This window comes from Silurus meridionalis, chromosome 20 (genome assembly GCF_014805685.1).
Source record: "Silurus meridionalis isolate SWU-2019-XX chromosome 20, ASM1480568v1, whole genome shotgun sequence".
Taxonomy (NCBI): Eukaryota; Metazoa; Chordata; class Actinopteri; order Siluriformes; family Siluridae; genus Silurus; species Silurus meridionalis.
The window spans coordinates 12,360,706-12,375,551 of NC_060903.1; the positions used below are offsets into that span (position 1 = coordinate 12,360,706).

Genomic DNA, 14,846 nt, shown 5'->3' on the forward strand with positions numbered 1-14,846 from the left:
CCTCCATGGTGAAGTGGAGGGCTGGGTTGAGCAGAACTGGAATGATGTTAAGTGCCACTTGGGCTCAGAGAAGGACCCTGCTTTTAAGGTCTAGATGAACCTGTAGGAGGATTTTTTTGTCAGGGCCATAATAGGAGCCATTTACCAATGGGGGTGTCGGCCATATGGCTATGGCTCAGGATAATGCTAAGTGGTATGTAATCTTTGTCTGTTTGGATGCTTAAGGGTGGGGCAACCTTTGGTCAGAAACCTACAGCCCCCTCAGAAATTGCTCGGGAACCTTTGAAAGACTAGGCTGTGAGAGTTAGTAACGCTTGGGCAGTCCTGCAAGATCTTGGCTGAGAGTTAGAAAGAGCTATGTCCTATAATGGTCTATTTGTGTAAAAGGGTCCAACTTAATAGATCAATCCTGCTATAAGTGACCCTAAACAGAAATTAAGGACTCCATTGCAGAATAACTCCTCAAGACAGCATGAAGGGAATAAAACAGGAACATTCAGAAAGCAAGCAGATAACCTAACATTATACGAAATAAAAAATCTCCTAATGGCAATCAGGCAAAATTCACAGAGATTAGAATAGAAAAGAACAATACTGGCCAAAAATATAAATCACTTTGTAATGAAGGCAGTGGCAGTTGCAATGAGCCTGAGCAATGAACATAGAAACAATAAGGTATAAATAGTCTACCAAATCAGGGACCCAACAACAAAAAAATGCAGAATGTCTCCATCTATTGAAGGTTTGATGCAATATTTTAGGTGTGTATGGGATTTATGCAAGATTTTTCTCCTTAGGAAGACTAAAGGTGACCCCAGATTATGTGAATATAACAGGCTGTTATAAATAGCATATCATGTGAAAAATTAAAGGCTCTTTTATTTACAGTTGCAGTATACTGTCCCCCATCACTGCATTAGCTTCCCTCTATCTTGCTTACACTCTCTGTAAAACATCTGTCAGTTGGACTTCTGTCAATATTACTTACAAATAATTTTCTGTTGAGTCGTTCCCACTTTGCTGCTATTACAGCCTCCACTCTTCTGGAAAGACTGGCTTCCCACAAGATTTTGGAATGTGGTTGTACGGCCATTCAGCCGCAAGGAGGTGGTTACTGATTTCTGTTCCTCAGCCATTTTTGCATGTGAGATTGAGATCAGGGCACTGTGCAGCCTACTCAAGTTCTTCCACTTTGTGCACAGGGGCATTGATCCATGATGACTTGTCATAATCTTTTAGTTACCCTGAATGGAAAGCTTATTGCTGCATCATAATTCTTACATTCTAGACAATTGTGTGGCAACATTATAAAGAAGAAGCACATACTGTATGGCTATTAGTGTTAGGTGTCTGAATACTATTGTTTGTATAGTGTTCTACAGGTGCACTAATTGTAAGCTATAGGTAGAATTTTATTTTAAAAGGTTTACCAGGTTTTGACTTCCTTCCTACAAGTACACATGAGGCAATATGAGACTGTTGAACTTAATATTGAACTTTAGAAAAACAGCTCTCACTAAAGCTTAGAGTAAAGGTTACCAAAATTCCCATCCTAATCACTAGCTCGAGAAATTCAGGCAAAGAAATAATAGATCTATTTTTCTTCTTTATTGTAGACCTATATTTCTTTTGTTTAGTTTTTTTGGTTTTTTGTTTTTTTTTACAAATACAGGTTAACAAACCAATTAAAGATTTTGATATTCAATATATATTTGCAAAATGTACTGATTGTATGCAAAACCTCAAAACTATTCTGAAGAAGAGCTGCATATCTCTGTAGCCTCCTTAACGTATCAGTGTCCAGTGTTGTTAAAAAAAATGTTTTCCCAGAAAATCACACGAGCATGCTTTCTTACAAACTTAGCAAGTAATGTTTTACACACCTGATGTAATCTTGCTCTTTACACCCTCACACACACAGACACACATACAGCTTATACTTTCTCCTCATTTAGTAGTTTACTTGTTAGCATGGGAGTATCAATGTTATGTTATTTTCTCACATTTAAAACCTCCTGCTCTATTAAAATCTTAATGTCTTCAAAGTTATCTAAATATGTATTTTTCACACATCAGATACTCATCCTTGTTTTTATTTGTTGCTCCTATTTTCCCTCTGCCTTCATTTCTCTTCATAGCTGGAATACACAGCAAGGTTGGACTTTCTGTGGCGAGTGCAGGCGAAGGAGGAGATCAACGAAATGCGGGAGCTGCGGGAACACAATGAAAATATGCTGCGCAACATTCTGCCTAGCCATGTCGCTCGCCACTTTCTGGAGAAGGACAGAGACAATGAGGTCCTGACACTCACGTACTAACTGCACTGCAAACGTATACACACACACACACACACACACACACACACACACACACACACACACATAATTGCCATCTTTAAACTCTTTGACACAGCATTCTTGTGGTTCATGAATTTGCCATGGCAACTGAGAACAAATAATAGGCACAAAAGCTACATTATATATTGATTTCTTTTCCTATAGTATATATGATGGAAATTATGCAGTTACTTATTACAGATCTTAATTCAATCTTTTCACATTATTTTAAGAGAGTTAACTATGATGCTTTTATACTTTTATACAGTCATAAGGAGATCATAAAATTTTAGACATACACTGAGCAGGCTTAACATTTTGTACACTGAGCAGCAAGTGAACATTTTGTCCTCAAAGTTAATGCGTTAGAAGCAGGAAAATTGGGCAATTGTAAGGATTTGAGCGAGTTTGATAATGGCCAAATTGTGACGGCTAGATAGCTGGGTCAGAGCATCTCCAAAACGCAATCAAGTCAAGTCAAATGGTCTAATGGAGGAACAGTGGTCAACCGGCGACAGGGCGACAAAGACTGGCCCATGTGGTCCGATCCAGCAGACGGGTTACTGTAGCTCAAATTGCTGAGAAAGTTAATGCTGTTTATGCTCAATGGGTCTGGACTGTTTTGGCAACCAAAACAGGACCAACACAATATTAGGCAGGTGGTCAAAATGTTATGCCTTGTTGGTGGCCATAAAGTTATGCCTGAGTTGGCAAATAAATATATATAAAGTTGTATAAAATTCTTATATAAAATTATTCCACTAATAATATTGGGGTCCCTGGTGGTCTAGTGGTTAGGATGCGGCGCTCTCACCGCTGCGGCCTGGGTTCGATCCCCGGTCAGGGAACCAACCCCAGCCACTCTTAGTGCCGGTCCCAAGCCCGGATAAATGGGGAGGGTTGCGTTAAGAAGGGCATCCAGCCTAAAAACATGTGCCAAATCAAACATGCGGATGATCCGCTGTGGCGACCCCTAATGGGAGAAGCTGAAAGAAAGTTTATTCCACTAATAATATTATCCACACTTGCATCCAGTTCTACTCATATTACATGACAGATCCTTCATGTAATCTGAAAGAAGCAGATGCTAGTAAGAAATAAGTAAGAAATGTTAATTGTTAAAAGCACTATACAAATAAAAATGAATTGGAATAAGACATTACATTACATAAAGACATACGATATAACTTGATCATGAAACGTACCAGCAAGGACTAGCAACAACCGTGGAAGACAAACGAAAGACAAAAAGTGCACCAAACCATGAGTATATGTATCAGAAATCAGAAATGTGAAACAGCTGGTCAACTAACATGATATTTAATGGTGCAGTGGCTTGTGGGAATTGTTGTCCCTTGTCAATAATCCTGACAAGGGGATCAACTAAGCCTGACTAATTGACCACTTGGTTAAAAATGTGGGATTTAATTACAGATAGATACATTTAGAACATGAAGTATAACCCTGCGAGTGTGTGTGTTTCCTAACATGAGGCACAATTACTTCTGCCTCATAATATGGTAATGCTTATAACTATTGATGTGATGAGTGAAAATTTTGACAGACAGCCTTCCAAGCAACGAGGGACATGACCCAGCAGTAAAATGTTGTAAAAGACAGGGATTGTTTGTTTATTTTTTTATTTTTTATTGTTTATCGCCATGGTCAATTCCCTTCTTCAGTGATATCTCTGCTTTCAGCTACCAACCCGAGATTACATGTTCCCTCTGAGACACATGAAGCCAACCGACCACATCTTTTCCAAACTGCCGCTCAAGCAACATTAGGGGAAAGCGTAACACACTCAGAGGACAGCACTATGCCCTTTTCTGCATCCATGCATTAACTCAGTCATCCAATATTGATAATAGTGTCAGAGTGAGACACAGCTAAACTTCTTGGACTCCTGTCTTGAATCTGTGCATACTCCTTTACCTAACCCCATGGTGAGGACGACTGAGAAAAATATCATGGTCACCTGATTTAATGTCCCAGGGAGCAATAGCACAATAGGTCAACCATGCAAAGAATCACTCGACTACTATGTCGGTTGTTCAGTGGCATGGGGTTTGTGTGTCTGTAATTGAGACAGTTTTCTATCATAAAGGAAGAGTGAGCAATCATGAAATTGCATATGGCTGCACATCACCCATATGTGGAATTTGTACATCTGATTGGCTCTTATTTGCCACTCCAGAAGTGAAAGCTGGAAATGGTGCAAGGTAGGAGGATGTGTGGATAAACTTGAAAGTAACAGCAAGGTGGGAAAATAAGGACTGTGGGAATGATAGCTGCATGCCTGCAAAAGATTTAGTCACACATAGTAGTGGTAGCAGCAGCATATCTGCCTTATATGTGAACCACCAAGGGGGAACAAAATCACAAGCAGTATTAAAGGCTGCAGCGTTTTTGTGCTGATGCTGTCAGATTAGCAGTCATGCTGTCTTCCGACAGCCTGTGCCATTCCCTGAAATTAAATCCCACATGAAAGTGGAATTAGTAAGAAGTAGTCTTGCTAATGTATAATCTCCACAGAAGAACACAACAAACACAAAACTCATTTTTTTAATGGAGTATATGGCCTGGACAATGACAAATGCTTTCGGTCAGGTTGAACTAGTAATCTAATGATGGCCTTAAATTAACACTATGTGAGACCGGCAGCAATGTTGCAGTAACCATGTAGATTTTGTGGGACCCTTTGTGGCCTGAGCCTGGGGGGTATTGCATAAATGTTTTTTTTAAATGTCCACCCATTGACCCATGCCTGAGATATTTCTTGATCTTTGTGCCACCTGTTAGCCCCGAGAAATCATGACTCAGCAACTAAAGGTCTGTCTTTGTATTCTTGGAACCTTAGCACTTAGTTGAGTGCTTTGGCTAGGTTCTGACTCATAAGTCAGGCTGACTCATGCATTGGTGTTTGTTTGGTGCATTCATGATGTGCTAACAGAGTTTGTCTTTTCAGCCGAACCTAACAGTGACAAAATGCTTTAATTGAGCAATTGTTAAGGATAAAGTTACAGAGTATAGAGAGTATATATGAAGAAAGAGTATTGAATAAGGCTAGCATCATTGTGGATGATAAGAGGCATCCTTTGTCTTACACCTTTGTATTGTTTTCATCAGGCTGCAGTGTTCCTAGATGTTTGAGAAATAGGTCAGAATTATCTTTTATTTTCCGAACAAAAACATTTTAAGAATATTTTTCGTTATGGTAATTCATGTGTTTTATATGTATGTATATATGTGTAAGTATGTATGTAAAAAAAACATATATATATATATGTATATATATATATATATATATATATATATATATATATATATATGTATATATATATATATATATATGACTATGAAAATTGTAGAGTCACACTGAAGGCATCAAAACTATGAATTAACACATGTGGAATTATATACATAACAAAAAAGTGTGAAACAACTGAAAATATGTCATATTGTAGGTTCTTCAAAGTAGCCACCTTTTGCTTTGATTACTGCTTTGCACACTCTTGGCATTCTCTTGATGCCTACTTTGAAGAACCTACAATATGACATATTTTCAGTTCACTTTTTTGTTATGTATATAATTCCACATGTGTTAATTCATAGTTTTGATGCCTTCAGTGTGACTCTACAATTTTCATAGTCATGAAAATAAAGAAAACTCTTTGAATGAGCAGGTGTGTCCAAACTTTTGGTCTGTACTGTATATATAATATATATAAACTTTTGGTCTGTACTGTATATATATATATATATATATATATATATATATATATATATATATATATATATATATATATATAGTAGCAACTTGCCTCCATGTCAGGCTGAACACAGACACAGAATAATAAAGTGTCTTTATTAGGGACCAGAAATGTGTTCTGGTCCCCGGGAAAGGGGATGAGGAGTGGCAGGAGAGGGAGAAGGAGCGGGGCGTTCTCACCGCGCTCGGATGCCTCAGGTCCCGACAGGCGGGCTGACTCTGCTACGGTCACCATCGGCCCTTAGGGGCCAGGGTCTTCCTGCTGCAGGGCCGATGAGGCGTTGAGAGGGTCCGGCAGGAATTTCTCTTCCGCATCTGCCGTCTTTTGCCTTTAGTGAAAGCACACGGGGGCGGGGCTCATCATTAGAGATCAAATTGCAGGGCCATTGGCAAGGAAGAAACGTTGAGAGGAACCAGGCCCAAAAGGGAATTCATCCTCATTTCAGTGACACCAAATGGTAATAGCAATTGTAGCCCTAATCCAACAAATGGCAATTGTAGCCCTAATCCATGGTAGCAAACTCTTGTAGCTATAAATGAAATAATGAAATAAAGAAAGAAAAGTCACAAATAATGTTTAATTAATAGAAATAAATCTAGTTTATGTTATAGGGTGGATATGAAACAATACAATAACTTAAAAGTATGCATGACAATATGCAATTATCTAGAAATATATTTGAACACTATCCTAATACCCTTCTCAAGAGTTCACATCCTGGTCAACTCTGTGTGGTGCCTCTTGTATGTAAATTTGCTATATTGCTCAATAAAAGCATTTCATCACTGCTAGGTTCGGCTGAAAAGACAAACTCTGTAAGCACATCATGAATGCATCAGCTGGGGTTTTCTGAATTCCACAATATTTATTATTAAAATTAAACTATTCAAATCAATTACATTTAATTAGTCCCTTTTTGTATTGAACTAATTTCTGTAAAGCTGCTTTGGGACACTGTCTATTGTTAAAAGTGCTTTACAAAAAAAAAAAAAAAAAAAAAAAAAAGAATCCAATTAAATGTAATTGATTTGAATAGTTTAATTTTGATAATGAAAATTGTGCAAATGCAAAAACACCCCAAAAAAAAAAAGCTGATGCATGCTCATTAATTGCTGAATATTCTTTTATAATGACAAATTGATAGGTTGAATATAATATAATAATATTATTGAGCATAATCGCAAATGAAGAGGTAGACTAATAGACAAGCATTTTCTTACTTTAACAACACATCATGCAGTGAAGCAGAAACAGTTTTCACTGTGTTTGGGATTGTGTTTATTAGTGGTTGGAATTTCAGAATGGAAACTGGATTATGTGTATCAAAGAAGCTTTCAACAATCTGTTTGACTATGACATTACTTTACACAAGTGATAAGTTTTTCAATGTAATTTCTCAGTACACTATCTATAACAGTTTATATTCCTACATATGATGCCATTCATTTTGTTCTAAACAAGGGGTTGTAAAAGACAGTTGTATTGGAAGATCCTTTCTTTTGTAGAAACTTTTGAAGATACGAATGCCTTTATTTTATTTATCTTGGCGTTGCATTAAATACATTAGGGGATGTTTTTATGTATGAAATTAGTTCAAAAAAGATATATTGGGGCAGGTTGCATATTAAATAAAGGTGTAGTGGGCATGAGATTGTTCCCATGCCGTTTAAACTAAATAGTACATTTCAAACACGCTTCGACTCACTGCTTGATCTGATATATGATAGCTAATTGTACCATTAGATGCCTAGTCCGTCATTGTCTGTATGCCATTCCAAGTTCTCAAAATTTTAACCATTGCTACACATCTTTGTAAAAAAAACTGCCATTATTTTCATCACCATCTTTATCTCTACCTCCCCTAACCTCTCACTTCATCTCCAACTCTGTCACTGTTTATATGGTCTCATGTGGATCTTTTTAATACATAATTTCTTGGTTCTTATACTATAACAGTGTCTTTGTTGTGGTGTTTGTGAGTGTGTGTGTGTGTGTGTGTGTGTGTGTGTGTGTGTGTGTGTGTGTGTGTGTGTGTGACTATGGGTTTGTCTGCCTTTGTGTATCTGTGCTTCTAAGTAACTTGTCTTACCTTTAGACTTGGCACTGGGGTCCTATTAAAAATACACCTCTCAGACCTTTGTGTGTGTATGTCTGTGTGTGTGTGTGTGTGTGTGTGTGTGTGTGTGTGTGTGTGTGTGTGTGTGTGTGTGTGTTAGGTTCCATTAATTATTTCTTCTATTGATAATTAGGTGACTTATGTTCTAGCATGCTTCAGTAAGGTCAATGAATATATTTTTATCGTGTGTGTTAGTGGAGTAACTTACGTCACTGTACCTTTACCAGCTGAATGATTCAATGCTAGGCATAGAAATTTGATCTAAATGCCACACACACACACACACACACACACACACACACACACTCTAATAATAATAATTAATTGGTGGAACATTAGTTCCCTCTGGTGGCCAGTTCGACCAGTACAGTGTGTGTGTGTGTGTGTGTGTGTGTGTGTGTGTGTGTGTGTGTGTGTGTGTTTGTGTTTGTGTGTATGTGTATATAACATGCCATTTCATGTTAATGCCCGTTTGATGTTATAATAACCGACATATTTCTTAAAAATCCACTAGATCTAGTCGTTGTGGAGATTTGTGCTCATACAGCTACAAGGGTGTTAGTAAAGTCTGGTACTGAGGTGGGAGGTGGTAGCTCAGTGGTTCAGACATTGGACTTTGGATCAGAAACTGCCACTATGCAGCACCGTGTTCTTTAGTTAGAATAAGCAGAAATTGTAATACTAAAGCATACAAAGCCATAGTAGACAATTGTGTGCTTCTGACTTCGTGGTAACTGTGTAGGGAAAACACATATATAGCTATGATGGTCAGGTGTCCCTAATCTTTTAGACATATGGTGTATTTGACAAACATTTCACATAAGTATAAGAAAGTACAAATGTTATTAACTTGATTTATTATACACTTCATTATACCAGTATTTCAAATATTTTATGCCCCTCTCAATTGTCTTTTTTTTTAATTTAACTGACACTTCACTTTATTTGATTTTTCTACAGGAGTTGTATTCTCAGTCCTATGATGCTGTCGGGGTGATGTTTGCCTCTATTCCAGGCTTCGCCGACTTTTATTCTCAGACCGAAATGAACAATCAAGGGGTCGAATGCTTACGATTGTTAAACGAGATCATCGCAGACTTTGATGAGGTGAGGATTGGCACTGAACATGTTCCGAGAATACTGTATCAAATTCAAATATCAAATATGTATTGTTCTTATGAATGTTTTCTAGTACACTGGATTTGAAATGAATATGTAACTTAAAATAAAGGTTAAGTGTAAGGTGTATTGAATTTTTTAATTTTACAATTCATAAATCTTTAGCTCTATTTCAGGGAATACAAGTAGGTCAATGAATACAATACGGAGCTATACAGTTCCTTCCAAAATTATTCGAATGGCAGGACCAATTTATTTTGGATTTATTTACCCTGAAAAAAAAAATTTGTAAATGAGATCAGCAGAGGAATGTAATTTCTAGATATGTGTAATAATTAAGTACATGGCACCTTATGTTTGAACTTACTCATTTTTTCATTAATTAAAAATATCGGAATGTGACAGACGAGTGTTTTGTATTTGATTATGAGTGCCCGTTAGATTAACAATTAACAAGAATTAATAGCTCTGAATGTCGCTTGGTTTTATTTTTTCTGTGTAGACTGCAATGCTGATAAATAGGATAATCCAACATGTAGAAAAGAGATCTGTCTGAAAAAGAAGCCAGACATTTTGACAATGGCATAAAAGGGAAAATCATTCTAAGCCATTGTACATGCCAAATCAACAATTAAGAATATCATGAACAAGACTGGTGTAAAACCAAGCAAGCTTCGAAATTATTGACTAAGAAAAACAAAAGAAGAAGTAGATGACAGAAACAGTGTGGGAGCCGTAAAGAAGATCCCAAAAACAAAACAAAAAAACTTTATATGTCAGTGTGCTAATAGACATCGTCCTGTGTACATTGGAAGCTGTGCGTCTGCTTTTCTGACCACGTGTGCATCCTGCCACCGAGATCTCCTTACACGTGAGTTTCTCGCCGAAAATAAAATGATCTCACTTCCTCACCCATCCTATTAATCCAGCTCATACGATTGTGGAGAGACAGAGTAGAAGTAGCAGGAATGCTGGAAGTGCAGTTTTAGGTTGATAGTGTTTAAACGTAAATAAATAAAGTACTTTCTTGTTAACAGAGCTAGTCTCGTAATTTTTTAATACCACCTCATATACACGACGAGCAAAATTAATAACACACATAAGAACTTCAGCATGGAGGAAAAGTGTAAGGAATAGTGTTAATAAAACGTGCAGTATTTCATTTCCTGATATTAAGAGTCTATCTTTTTTAATACTTTTGCTTACCTAAGTATTGAGTAGTTTGCTACAAAAGGTGCCATGTTCTGCGTTCTGTTAATACCTTTGAAGGGAAATGTGGAAATTAAGGATTAAATTCTAATCTTTTGTTTCATTCCAAATGTATTTTATGTTTAGCAATGAATAAATTAATTTACATATAAGCCTTGCTATTTCAATACTTTCTACTGTATTTGTCAACTTCAGTGCTTGCTTGTTATTCTTGTTTGAGATCTAGGGACATTAGAAGACATTCTGTGGACATTTTAGTAGACATTTCTGACATGCTTTGTGAGCCTGCACTGCTCATTTGATCTCATGAGTAAAAAGGCACAGTGGTGCTTGTAAATGTGAATAAACACACATTTCAAATAGAATGCTCTTTAGTCTTAGCTGATAATCAATTACCCCAAGTTTTAGAGGGTTTTACAGTTTTTCAGCATTTTCCTGGAACATAAAGTCCAAAAAAAAAAAACGTTTGCTATATTTGCTATAGAAACATCACTGTAAAGATATTTTGAACATAAATGTCAGTTTAGTGGTTAAGTTGTTGGCTTTCCTATTGAACAGTCATGAGTTTAATCCCCAGCACTGCCTTTCCTGGGCCCTTGAGCAAGGCCCTTTACTCTTGAGTGTGCAGTTATATAAATCAGGTCATCTTAAGCGGCTGTGGATAAGGGCATCTTCCTAATGCTGTATATGTAAAATACTAAGTCTGGCCTGCATACAACTGTCTGAAAAGAGCTTCATTCTGGTACATCATATGCTATAAAAAAACGAATTACAGGTAAGCTTCCAAGTGTCCTTGATCTAGAAACCACTTATCCCCACTTATACATTTCCTCAAGGTCATTTTAGAAGAAACTAGAAACTAAACCATGGATTATATATTTAGTGGTTTTATATATCTATATATATATATATATATAGTTCGCTTTAGAAATATATATATATATATATATATATATATATATATATATATATATATATATATATATATATATATAAATAATTTATAATATAGTTGTGGTGGTTTGGCACAAAGTCATTATCCTCTTGTCCTGTGCGCTGGTGTGCTTTCCCTTTCTTGGGAATGGATAGTATATAACAGCACACAACATAATATTACTTCAACTGGCCACAAATAAATTTTATAGATGCATTCACAATGTTTCAAAACTGTTTTCAATTACACCAAAAACAGGGAAAGATTTTTCATTAAAAAAATATTTTTATTATTTAAAAAAAAAAATGAATATAAAATATTTTCCATTTCAACAAAGGTTTATATTCTCAATAAAGGTTTATATATTCTTCTTAAATATATTTACATTTTGAATCCAAATTTGCTCAAATATTTATATATTATTAGGGTATGTTGGCAATATTTGCCCAGTTGTACAGCCCAAACTCCATGTTATGGGAATAAACTATAGGAATCTGATATTGTGCTGATTTTAGGTTTAGGCCTTTAACATGATCATGTTGGGAATAAGTTCAGATCCGAATTTTAGTTTTAATTCATATATTATATAAAGTTTAAGATCTGATGTTATGGTCGTTCATTATTTTTAAGCTTCTATACTATTTCTTAAATGTTTTGTGCTCTCTCTCCCCTCTTTTTTCACAGCTGTTGGGAGAGGATCGCTTTCAGGACATTGAGAAGATTAAAACCATTGGCAGTACATACATGGCTGTGTCTGGCTTGTCACCTGAAAAACAGGTAATATACAAAACTCTGATGCTTTATCTCAATGCATTATGGTTGAACAATAAAGCCATCAAGATGTTAATATCTAAACTGATATTTAATTGTGTTATTATTATTATTAAATTATATAATAATTAAATATTTATAGTTAATATTTAAATCCATATACTGTGCAGGAATATGGCTAACAAAAACAACTGCATAAATGTGCCCACTATGCATTGTATTTTTGTATGGTGAATAAAGAAATACTAATTACGTTCTAATGAGGACAATAATAATAATTTTACCCAAATTATCATTTGTTCATTATTTTCTATTTATTAGCAGTATATTAGACTGCAATAGGATTCCTTTATTTCACTGCAGCACCTATACCCTATATGTGGATAAAAGTATTGTGACACTCGATTTTCCCAGCCACATGTGATTTTTCCCCAAACTTTTACCACAAATTTTGGAGGCACACAACTGTATTTGAAGCCTTTCTATGCAGTAAACCTGTTCCAACAAAACAATGCTCCTGTGCACAATGCGAGCTCCATGAAGATATAGTTCACATGGGTTGAAGTGAAAGATCTTAAATGGCTCTGACCTTTACCCTACTCAAAACCTTCTTGAATAATTGGAATGCTGACTGCACTCCAGGCCTCCTCACTCTACATCAGTGCCTGAATTTGCTAACACCCTTGTGGCTGAATGAGTCTCACAAATATCTCCACAATCACACGCCACATTTTCCCAGTAGAGTGGAGGTTATGATATTATAATAACACCAGATGAAAAAACACATATGAATTGTATGGCCACAACCCTTTGTTCTTATATTAATGATTATATTGGCTAAATCATTACCTTATTATTATTATTATTATTATTATTATTATTATTATTTATTTTTTATTTTTTTGCTTCTTTCATCTGTTATTTATGTTGTATTCTTTATTATACAGCAAGTAAATAAAAATAAAAAAACACTGCTTTCTACTTTTTTCTGGACTATGCTTGGTGCTGAGGCGAATGCTTGTGTTTAAAGCCAATTTTCTAGACACTAGGGAAAAATAAATTCATCTCAATAGCTTTTTAAAAAATCTGGCACTTCAAAAGACATAATTTGCATAATCTGAAAGCTCAGAAAATGTATTTAAGCAGCTGCAGAGAGGAAATCATGCAAGAGTACATGCAAAAATTTCCACATAAATATTGATGTCCCTGCATTTGGACTAAAATCAGTGATTCTGCATACTGCCCTTGACATATAAAACAAGCTTGTGTATGTTTGTCTTTTTCCTCTCTCTACATTTGTGTGTGTGTGTGTGTGTGTGTGTGTGTGTGTGTGTGTGTGTGTGCGTGTGTGTGTTGTAGCAATGTGAAGATAAATGGGGTCACCTCTGTGCTCTGGCTGACTTTGCCATTGCTCTAAACGAGAGCATACAAGAGATCAACAAGCACTCCTTTAACAATTTCCAACTCCGAATCGGTAAGAGACCAGAATAAAAATACTGAAATCCCACTCTTTTTTGTCTGCCTTCTTTGCTTCTTATGTGTGTTCTATTTTTTTGTCTTTTTTTTCTCCAACTGTCTCAGGAATGGCCCATGGCTCTGTGGTAGCAGGTGTTATCGGAGCTAAAAAGCCTCAGTATGATATCTGGGGGAAAACCGTGAACCTGGCGAGCCGCATGGACAGCACAGGTGTGAGTGGAAAAATCCAGGTCCCTGAGGAGACGTATAGCATTCTGACAGAGCGTGGTTTTGCCTTTGAATACCGCGGTGAGATCTACGTGAAGGGCATCAGCGAGCAGGAGGGCAAAATCCGAACGCACTTCCTTCTAGGCCGTGTGCAACCCAACCCACTCATCCTGCAGCCTCGCAAGCTTACAGGCCAGTACTCGCTCGCTGCTGTGGTGCTTGGCCTTGTGCAATCCCTCAACCGGCAAAAGCAGAAGCAGATCCTCAACGAGAACAACAACTCAGGCATCATGAAGGGCCACTATAACCGCAGGACCCTGCTGGCACCCACAGGGCCTGATGCCAGCCATGCAGAGATAGCAACAGACAAGAATGAACTGCCCTAAAAACTACCACTTTTTTTTTTCAATGACTTAAAACTATGGAAGAAAAAAAAACACTGAGCCAGCACAGAGATGGCCTGAGGATCAAGTCTGAACAAAGCACCACAACGCCTGAGTTAAAGACTGAGCTGCCCCAAAGACTGTCTGATAAACTGCCTGCGTGTCTGTATTGCTGTTTCTTTTTTTAATATTTATTTTGTATTTCAAACACAATAAAGGGGTTTAATTTTTTATAAATACCTGAGGAGCCTGATTTTTTTAAACACAGGATTGTTGCCCATCACTTTCACTAATGTTCAGAAGGGCCATAACATAAAAATCTTAGTTAAAAGCTGAACATTTTTATAAAGTCTACAGAGCAGCTCTCAGTGAGGACTGGGAGTAAAACTTAAATATGAAGAACAACAGTATTAAATCATGTTAAACCACATCCCATTACTTAGCACAAGCCTATGTGTACTAACAGCACGTTATATATGATAATAGTGTTGAAATGACCTTTATTTGTATAATGATACTCTT

General features: G+C 36.6%; 1 protein-coding gene across 2 annotated transcripts in view; it reads left to right on the top strand.

Annotated features, from left to right (window-relative positions):
- adcy8 (adenylate cyclase 8 (brain)) overlaps window positions 1–14,561 on the top strand; it is a 76,795-nt gene extending 62,234 nt beyond the window's left edge. For both annotated transcript variants that reach the window (XM_046876541.1, XM_046876542.1), the window contains 5 exons: window positions 2,139–2,297; window positions 9,186–9,332; window positions 12,172–12,264; window positions 13,618–13,732; window positions 13,840–14,561. In XM_046876541.1, the coding sequence (XP_046732497.1) occupies window positions 2,139–2,297; window positions 9,186–9,332; window positions 12,172–12,264; window positions 13,618–13,732; window positions 13,840–14,327 (1,002 nt within the window). In that variant the 3' untranslated portion in view covers window positions 14,328–14,561. The remainder of the gene's footprint in view (window positions 1–2,138; window positions 2,298–9,185; window positions 9,333–12,171; window positions 12,265–13,617; window positions 13,733–13,839) is intronic.
- The last annotated feature ends 285 nt before the right edge of the window (window positions 14,562–14,846 follow it).